We start from the raw sequence: 10,694 nt of genomic DNA, 5'->3' as shown, positions 1-10,694 counted from the left end.
AAAAAAAAAGAAATAAAAGGAATCTAAATTTGAAAGGAAGTAAAACTGTCACTGTTCACAGAGGTCATGATACCACATATAGAAAATCCTAAAGATGTCACCAAAAAACTATTACAACTAATAAATGAATTCAGTAAAGTTGTAGGATACAAGGTTAATATACAGAAATCTGTTGTATTTCTATACACTAACAACAAACTATCAGAAATTGAGAAAACAATCTCATTTTCAATCGCATCAAAATTTATAAGACACTGATGAAAGAAGCTGAAGATGACACAAATGGAATACCACGCTCTTGGACTGAAAAGAACTAATATTGTTAAAATGACCATAATTACCCAAGACAATCTACAGTCAATGAAACTGCTATCAAAACACCAATGGAATTTTCCCAGAACAAGACCAAATAACTTAAATTTGAGGTCAAAACAGAGAAAGACAAATATATGGTATCACTTACATCCCCACCAACAGTGTAGAAGGGGCTCCCTTTTCTCCACACTCTCTCGAGCATTTATTATTATTAGTCTTTTTGATGATGGCCATTCTGACAGGTGCGAGATGATACCTCATTGTAGTTTTGATTTGTATTTCTCTAATAATTAGTGATGTTGAGCATCTTTTCATGTGCCTTTTTGCCATCTGTATGTCTTCACTGGAGAAATGTCTAAGTCTTCTGCCCATTTTCTGATTGGGCTGTTTTTTTTTTAATATTGAGTTTTATGAGCTACTTACATATTTTGGACATTAACCCATTTTTGGTCGCATTATTTGCAAATATTTTCTCCCATTCTGTAGGTTGTCTTTTCATTTTGTTGATGGTTTTCTTTTCTGTGCAAAAGGTTTTAAGTTTAGCTAGGTCCCATTTTTTTTTAAATTTTTGCTTTTATTTCTTTTGCCTTGTGATACAGATCTAAGAAAATACTGCTACGATTTACATCCAAGATTGTTTTGCCTGTGTTCTCTTGTAGGAGTTTCATGGTATCATGTCTTATACTTCAGTCTTTAAGCCTTTTTGAGTTTATTTTTGTATACGATGTGAGGGAGTGTTCTAGTTTCACTGAGTTACATAAAGCTGTCCAGCTTTCCCAATACCACTTGCTGAAGAGACCATTTTTCTCTATTGTGTATTCTTGCTGGTTTTGTCATAGATTAATTGACTGTATATTTGTGGTTTTATTTCTGGGATTTCTATTCTGTTCCACCAATCAGAATATGTCTATTTTTGTGCCAATACCACGTTATTTTGGTAACTGTAGCTTTGTCATATTGTCTGAAGTATGGGAGGGCTATGCCTCCAGCTTTGTTCTTTTTTCACAGGATTACTTTGGCAATTCTGGGCCTTTCATGGTTCCATTTTTTTCTAGTTCTGTGAAAAAATGTCATGGGTAACTTGACAGGGATGGCATTAAATCTGTAGATTGCTTTGGATAGTATGGCCATTTTAACAATATTCATTCTTCCAATCCAAGAGCACAGGATATCTTTCCATTTCTTTGAATCATTTTCAGTTTCCTTTATCAACGTTTTACAGTTTTCAGCACATAGGTCTTTCACCTCTTTGGTTAAATTTATTCCTACATTTTTTGTTTGTTTGTTTTGATGTGATTTTAAACTTTTTCTTTCTGATATTTCATTGTTAGTGTAAAGGAATGCAACAGATTTCTGTATATTAATCTTGTATTCTGCTATCTTGTTGAATTCATTTACTAGTTCCAACAGGTTCTGTGTAGAGTCTTTGGGGTTCTCTATAGAGTATCATGTCATCTGCAAATAATAACACTTTTACCTCTTCCCTTCCAGTATCGATATCTTTAATTTCTTTTTCTTGTCTGACTACAGTGCCTAGGACTTCTAATACTATATTTAATAGAAGTGGAGACAGTGGGTATCCTTGTCTTGTTCCTGAATTTAGTGGGAAGGCTTTCAGCTTTCTACTGCTGACTATTACATTGGCTGTGGGTTTGCAGTAAAAGGCTTTTATTATGTTGAGATATGTTCCCTCAATATCCACTTTGGTGAGAGTTTTTATCATGAATTGATGTTGAATTTTATCAAATGCTTTTTCTGCATCTATTGAGATGATCATATAGGTTTTGTCTTTTCTTTAGTTAATATGTATGTCACATTGATTGATCTGCATATTTTGATCATTCTTTCGAACAGAATCAGATTTGTGTCACAGTTTTCTTGTACAGCAGTGGGAAGATGAATTAGAAAGAAATCATAGGAAGGCTATGAATAGTTCAGCTGAGAGATAAGGGTCTGCATTATTAACAGTGAAAAGACAACCCACAGATTGGAAGAAAATATTTGCAAATCACATATTTGATAAGGGATTAATATGCACAATATATAGAGAAGACTTCAAACTCAACAATACAATTAAAAAATGGGCAAAAGATTTGAACAGACATTTTTCTAAAGAAGATATACAAATGGCCAATAAACATATGAAAAGAAGTGCAACACTGCTAATTATTAGGGAAATGCAAAAATCAAAACCATAATGAGATATCACCTCCCACCTATTTGGATGGCTACTATAAAAAATAACAGGAAATAACAAGTGTTGGTAAGGAATGTGGAGAAACTGGAATCTTTGTGCACAGTTGGTGGGAATGTAAAATGGTGCAGCTGCAGTGGAAAAGTTTGGTGGCTCCTCAAAAAATTAAAAATAGAATTACCATAGGATCCAGCAAATGCACCTCTGGGTATATACCCCAAAGAACTGAAAGCAGGGTCTCAAAGAGAAATCTGCACACCCAATTTCATAAAGGCATTATTCAAAATAGACAAAAGGTGTAAGTAATCCAAGTGTCCATGAACAGATGAATGGATAAGCAAAATATGGTATATACAGTCAACCCTCAATATCCGTGGTTCCCACGTCCACAGATTCAATCGTGAATCAAAATTATTTGGGAAAAAAGGATTCCAGAAAATTCCAAAGAGCAAAATTTGAATTTGCCTCATGCCAGCAACTACTTACATAGCATTTACATTGCATTTATAATTATTTACCTAGCATTTACATTGTATCAGATATTATAAAGTAATCTAGAGATGATTTAAAGTATACAGGACAGTGTCCATAGGTTATATGCAAATACAATGCCATTTTATGTAGGAACTTGAGCATCATGGATTCTGGCATCTGTGGGGGATCCTGGAACCAACCCCCTACAGATACCGAGGGACAACTGTATATACAATGCAATATTATTCAGCCTCAAAAAGAAAGGAAATTCTGACCCATGCCACAACATGGATGAACTCTGAGGACACTATGCTATGTAAAATAAGCCAATCACAGAAGGGCAATTACTGCATAATTCCCCTCATGAGGTACCTAGTGTGGTCAAATTCATATATACAAAGTAGAAAGATGTTTGCCAAGAGCTGGGGAAAAGGGGGAAAGGAGAGTTATTTTTTAATGGTATAGAGTTTTAGTTGTACAACAATATGAATAAACTTGATACTACTGAACACTTAAAAATGGTTAAGATGGTAAATTTTATTTCATACGTATTTTACCACAATTAGAAGGAAAAAGAGCAGAGAGAGAGGTAACAGCCTGAACTAAGGTAGCTGTGATGGATTTGGAGAAAAATCTAGAATGTTGCTTATGCTCATGACTGGGCAGATGATAGTGTCACCAACTGAGATGGGAAATAGAGAAGGCAGAAGAGGGTTTGGGGGAAAGAAGTCCAGATTTTTACATGTTAGATCTGAAGTGCCTGAAGCAGTCACATCATGGAGGATATTGGACAGGAGGTAATTCAATCTACCATGGGGATTCAGGGTGTGTGGAAGGGGAAGAGGGACACATGGGGGAAAGGGAGAGAGGAGGTGAAAAGGAGGAGATAACAAAGGAGAAAAACAGAAGAGTAAAAATATTTGAAATCTCTATGAAGTAAAGAGAATACAATTTCTGGAGCCAGATGGCTGGGTTCTCATCCTAGCTTGGTCATTTACTCACTATAGGACTTTGGCAAATTTCTTAGCCTCTCTGTGATTCACTTTCCTCATCTGTTAAATGAGGATAACACCTACCTCAAGGAGTGTTTGAAAAGATTAAGTAATCTAATTTATGTAAAGAACATAAAGGAGCGTCTTAAACACAGTAAGTGCTCCATTGAGTTTTAGCTTTTATTGTCACTGCACTGAGGAAAAGTAAAAACAAAGAGACGTATTGCTTCAGAGACCTAGATACAAAAGAAAAGGTTACCTGTCTTTGTGTTGGACCTTGTTTTGAAAAATAACCAAAGGAGAAGAGCCATGGGAACTAAAGGAAGAAAAAAAAAACTTCAGTGATATTTTTAAACTCATGGAAAATAATTCTAAAGGTCTAATTACATAAAAATATTACTTACTTTTATGAGAAGTTGCCTTCCAATGCTAAACCTCACAAAGAATAAAAAGAAAAGTCCAGCAAACATCAGCTTAATAACAGAGGTGATGCCTCCCACAGTAAGATAAGCAGCATACTGAACCTGAACAAAGAATATAAAGCCAGGATGTTACTCCCTGCTTTCTTAGACCAAGTAATACAAGGATGTTACCTACTTATAACTTATTCTATAGTCATAAATACCGAACAACAGCAGTTTCCACTTTATGAATGTGTTATGTTCTAAAAGCTGGTTCAGAAACCAGATACTGGGAGGACATTTTAAAAAAGAAATTGTTATAAATGGTAATTAGCTTCCCCTACTTGAACACAAAAGTTCATATAATCCATATATAAAAGTCCATAATATACCTGAGTTTAGCAACTATACACTATAGAATGCAGACTCCACTTATGACAACCTCTTCTATGAGAAAATACTACTTTTTTTTTTTTAACTTGAGATAGCTTCTTCTTCAAGTCTCAGCAGTGGGAGTAATTCCTTCCCTCACCAAAAGAATAAGATGATACTCCAGAGGTAGTAAGGAGAGAAGAGAGAAGAATCCAGACATCTCCATAGGCAACAGAAAGAGTATTCTAGCAGCTGAAATTCTCAACAGGATTGTCAGGTGTTTATGCCCCAAGATTTCCCAAACTGAGCTTGCTACTGTTGCATTACATTAAAAAGGTATTCAGCAGGCCAGATTTGAATTATGGGAGGAGGCTGTTACCACCCTTATAAGATGCAAAATGCTCTATGCTACTAATTCTTTGTTTCCAGAAACTAAAACATGCATTATTTAGCTCTTTCTTTTATTGCTTTATAAACAGAAAAATCCTACATCAAACAGACAGGAGAACTGAAGTAAAGACAGAATACTCTATAGTAAAAAAAAAAAATCATAAAAACAAATATATGTATGTTCATGTATGACTGAAGCATTATGCTGTACACCAGAAATTGACACAACATTGTAAACTGACTGTACTTCAATAAAAATATATATATACAAAAATAAATCATATACACTTACAGGTGATTGCTCTAAATTTTCATACAAGTAACGCTGAGTCCGCTTCACAACAGATACATCTGCTCCCAAGAAAGGGATGGAGTAACTGTTGAGTTCTCTGCAGTAGGAAATTGGCCACCTGCAAGACAGACCCACGTTGCATTTTCTCCATTTACAGTGACCACAACTTTAACTGGTAAATTTCTGAATAAAAATCTTAATTTATCTTGAGGCAATAACAGCAAGATGGCAGATCTGCTCTTAATTAAAATTTACTTTAGTATTTAGTATTTGTTCTTTGTTCTCTACACCTACACCTAAACAAGTGACAAGTTGGAACAATGTAGTATTCTTCACAGCATGGATACTTAACACATAGTTTAACTGTTTCATATCCCATCAATTTTCCTAGACAATGATAAAAAGAACACTCATTTCAACAGCCAAACTCTGAGTTTAGAGATCTCACATATAAATACCATTAATAGATTGTTTAATCTACATAAGATCATCACATTTTTACTGCATAAAATTTAACTGATGTTTAATTTTGATATTGATAGTGAAAAGTCATAAAATAAATTTTTCCCAGAGTCAAAGTGTATTATAATAGATGAAACATTTAAACTTAGGGTAAGGTATTAGTTATATTTTATTTATCTTTGAAAACAATCCTGAACTCACTATACGTCTCCTAGCTTTTCTTAGTAGTGTATGTTATTAACAGCCAGATCACCAACAATATGCTTAGATTAGATTAACTAAAGAACAGATTTTGAGATAACATACCTTCTTTTCAATTTTGGACCAACAATTGGGACAGGCTTCAGATTTGCCTCATTTCGTAGTTTTTTCAAACTACTCTGATCACCAAAACCATAAACTGCTGACTTCCAGGTACCATCATGAACACACAACCCCTGACAAAATAATTCAAGACTTAAAGAAACGTATCTTAAGGAATAATAAAATGTAAACCCAAGTAACTTATAATTAATACAAAGAACATTTCACCTCTATTTGAGCAAGGCATAATCTCTTATTTAACAATCTTGAGATAAATTTTCACGACCGGCTAGGCAGCAGTAACGCTCACTATTTTGATCGTATTCACTATTTACACCCTATTTACACATTACATATTTACAACACATGCCCTTTCCTCTTTCTTCCTAATTATACTTTTTTTAATAAGACAATTTCACTCAGCTAATTGACCATACACCTTTAAAATTAGCCTCTCTAATCCCTGTCTCAACGCTGATTCTTCAAAATTTCAAGATATGTTCATAAGCACAATTATGTATGCATACACAGTGTACTGTCGGTCTAGTCCTTCCCTGTTGTATTTGGTGCCCCCTGCCCGAAACACCCCTTATTCTAGCCCCAAGTTATACAAATGTATTCCACAGAAGGCTTTTTAAAATATATTTTTTTAATTTTAAGGCTTATTAATATGATTTATATTTTAATTTCTTTCTCCACTTCAATTTCTTTCTGGTACTGTACCCAGCATAGAATCCTTGTTTGATCTCACCTGGACTCTCATTCATCCATTTATTTTTCATCTCTTCGATGACATTCTTAGCTCTTGGTGCCTTCCATTCCTTCTAATACAATTACACCTTCCACAACCCTCACCTCCAACTCTAATTAGAAATGACTGGCAGAGGGGAGTGTATAGCTCAGTGGTAAAGTACGTGCTTAGCGTGCAGGAGGTCCTGTGTTCAATCCCCAGTACCTCCATAAATTTAAAAAAAAAAAGCTTTAAAAAAAAAGAAAGAAAGAAACGACTGGCAGAAAGGAGAGCACAGGTAAGGATGTAATCTTGGAAATTACTGTCTTAGTACTGTCCCTTCTTTACCTAACTTCTAGGTGGGCCTTTTAATTCTCTATTACATAAATATTTTAAATTTTATTTATAATTTTGATTGTACACATTGTATTATGTCCTGCTTTATATGCTGTCTACCTTGTTTGAATGAACCAAGTCATTTAGAAAAATTCAAAACCAACTCCATCACAAGATTCTGAAAGACAAGTAACAGTAAAGCAGATGCGAAGATACCATTGACTGCTTTAAGTAGAATAAAAGAAACAATCAAACCATCAGAAGACTCAGGATTTCATATCATAGCTCTGATGACACTGAAAGGTAGAGAGACACCAACCTAATTTCTATTTTGGTACAGATTAATTTATTCTGTTTTGTTAAAACTAAAACAGAGCTAAAAGTCTCAAGAGTTTATGAAACTATCCTAAATCTGTGCCTAGTCAATTTGACCTATTTGCAAACAAAGATTTCCAAAAATCAGAGGAAAACAGTTTTCTGAAAACCTAAGAATATCTTCTTATAAATACAAGCCATCAAAAAGGCAAAAATTACATTCCATTTAAAAAAAACTTCTTACTTTAGTTCACTGAAAAATAAAGAGAAGTATACAAGACATAAATGTACAACTTAATGAAATTATGAAGCAAACATCTATGTAAGCCCAGAAGGCCTTTGTGGTAATCAAGAAAAGTCCTTGCTTTTCTTAAGAGTTTTGCTGCCTAAGTAAGTATTCATTCCTAAACAGTACAGTGAGTTTTGCCTGTTTCAAAATCTTACAGAAATGGAAACATATAATATACTCTTTGAGTTTGGCTTCTTTTGCTCAAAATTGTGCTGTTAGGATTTATCATGTGTTAGAAGTACCCCCTACTCTGCAGCTGACCTTTCCATTTTCTTAGTGGTGTCTTTCGATAAACAGACATTCTCAATTATAAGTTTATACAATTTTAAGTTTTTCTTTACATTTAACGCCTCTGTGTCTTTTTAAAGCAGTCATTTCCTGTACAGCATGGTGACTATAGTTAATACTATCTACCATATTAAAAATTTGCTAAGAGAGAAGATTTTAAATGTTCTCATCACAAGAAAAACAATTTGTAACCAAGTGTGGTGATGGGTGCTAACGAGCAGTGATCGTTTTGTAATATATACAAATATCAAATCAGTATGTTGTACACCAGAATAGTACACTTGTTATCTGTCAATGATACTTCAATAAAAATAAATTAATAAAATATATTTCTGAAAATAAGAAGCCATTCCCCATTCCTGACCTTGAGGCCATGAAATATGTCTTCTTCTAACAGCTTACTGTTTTGCCTTATGCTTCTAGGTCTATAATCCACCTAAACTTGATTTTTGTACATAATGCAAAGTATGAGTCTAATTTCATTTTTTTCTCCATATAGGTACCCATCATCTGCTGAAAAGCCCCTTTACCATAAATCAAGTACTCATACATACACGAACTACTTTGAGCCCTTTATCCTGTTCCACTGATCTACCGATATGCCCCTGCTAACACACTAACTTATGATGTCTTGATATTTGAGAGCATCTTTCTACCTTATTCTCCTTTAAGAACACCTTGGCTATTCTTGGCCCTCTGTATCTCCATATACATTTTAGAATTAGCTTGTCAAGTTGCACACCAAAACAAAACAAACAAGCAAAAAAAAAATCTGAGATTTTGATTGGAATTATATGGGATTATAAATTAATCTAAGGAAAACTGACATTTTAACAAAACCAAGTCTTCCAATCAATAGATAATGGTGAATTCTTCCATTTATTTGTCTTCTTTTAAGGTCTTGCTATAACATTTTACAGTTTTCTTCATAGGAATTTTATATATTTTATATCACTTATTCTTAAGTACTTGATTTTTTTATTTAAGTATAGTGAGTTACAATGTCTCAATTTCTGGTGTACAGCATGTTTCAGTCATACATATACATAGATACACTCATTTTCATATTCTTTTTCATTATAGGTTACTACAAGATATTGAATATAGTTCCCTGTGCTATACAGAAGTCTGTTTTTTATCTATTTTATATATAATAGTTAATATTTTCAAATCTCAAGTTTATCCCTTCCCATGCCCTTTCCCCCCAGTAACCATAAGATTGTTTACTTAAGTACTTGATTTTTAAATGCTACTGTAAATGGTCTCTTTTTTTAAAAAACCCATTTTCTAACTGTGGCTGGTATACAGAAATGCAACTGTTTTTTCCATTATTGGTGTATCCAGCAACAATAAAGACTAGAGAGGAAATAAATGAAACAGAGAATAGAAAAACAACAGAGAAAGCAAAGCCAAAAGTTGGTTCTTTGAAGAAATCAACCAAATTGAAAAACCTTTAGCAAAACAGAGAGAGACAGAAAGAGAAAAGAGAGCAAGAGAAAGCGAGCACGTGAGAGAGAACTCAAATTACTAAAATCAGGAATGAAAGAAGGGGCATTACCAACCTTACAGAAATAAAAAGAAGTATAAGGCAATACTACAAACAACTATATGCCAACAAATTAGATAACCTGGATGAAACAGACAAATTCCTAGAAAGACACCGTTATGGATTAAACTGTGTGCCCCCTCAAATTCATATGTTGAAGGCCTAACCCCCAGAACCCCAGAACATAACATTACTTGGAAATAGGGTTGTTGTAGATGTAATTAGTTAAGCTGAGGTCATACTGGAGTAGGTGGGTGCCTAATCCAAAACCACCAGGGTCCTTATAAAAAGTAGAAACTTGCACATGCGCGCACACACACACATACACACACACCATGGGAAGATGAGAGGCTGGAGTGATGCATCTACAGACTAAGGAACATCAAAGACTGCTGGCAAACCACCAGAAGCTAGGAAAGAAACATGGAACAGATTCTCCCTCACAGCCCTCAGAAGAAACCAATCCTGCCAACATCTTGATCTTGAACTTCTAACCTCCAAAACTGTGAGAACAATAAACTTGTTGTTTAAGCAACCCAGTTTGTGGTACTTTATTATGGCAGTCCTGGAAAACTAACGTAGAAACAAACTACCAAAACTGACTTAGGAAGAAACAGAAAATCCCAACAACCTATAAGAAGTGAAGAGACTGAATTCTTGTTACTGTTTCACTGATTGCTAAATTGCATTATAGTTTAAAAAATACTCTAGAAAAGGGGTTGGCAAACTGTAAAAGGTCATACTAAATATCTCGGGCTGTGCAGGCCACATCTGGTCTCTGCTGCACACCCCTTTAAAAATATAAATCATTCCAGGCTTGCAGCCATATAAACGCAGGCCACGGGCTGACCCCCCGTCCATTGTACAGCACGTAGGGAACACCTTCATCACTGTGTTGTGGATGTGGAGGATCTACTAGCCAGCACTGTTCTTGAGTACATGATTTCAATCCACTGAAATTCTCTGAGTCTTGCTTTATGGCCTAACACACAGTC

The 10,694-nt window shown here is 34.6% G+C and overlaps 1 protein-coding gene across 2 annotated transcripts in view; it reads right to left on the bottom strand.

The window, feature by feature from the left end:
- SCCPDH (saccharopine dehydrogenase (putative)) overlaps nt 1–10,694 on the bottom strand; it is a 30,238-nt gene that overhangs the window by 4,440 nt on the left and 15,104 nt on the right. Inside the window, exons 6-9 of one of the 2 annotated variants that reach the window (XM_031438489.2) lie at nt 6,199–6,329; nt 5,431–5,548; nt 4,380–4,499; nt 4,235–4,291 (exon numbers count right to left, since the gene is read on the bottom strand). In XM_031438489.2, coding sequence (XP_031294349.1) covers nt 4,235–4,291; nt 4,380–4,499; nt 5,431–5,548; nt 6,199–6,329 — 426 coding nt within the window. The remainder of the gene's footprint in view (nt 1–4,234; nt 4,292–4,379; nt 4,500–5,430; nt 5,549–6,198; nt 6,330–10,694) is intronic. The other variant, XM_031438490.2, reaches the window with a different exon arrangement.

Source organism: Camelus dromedarius, chromosome 21, assembly GCF_036321535.1.
Source record: "Camelus dromedarius isolate mCamDro1 chromosome 21, mCamDro1.pat, whole genome shotgun sequence".
Lineage (NCBI taxonomy): Eukaryota > Metazoa > Chordata > Mammalia > Artiodactyla > Camelidae > Camelus > Camelus dromedarius.
This window is presented reverse-complemented; position numbering and strand designations above follow the sequence as displayed.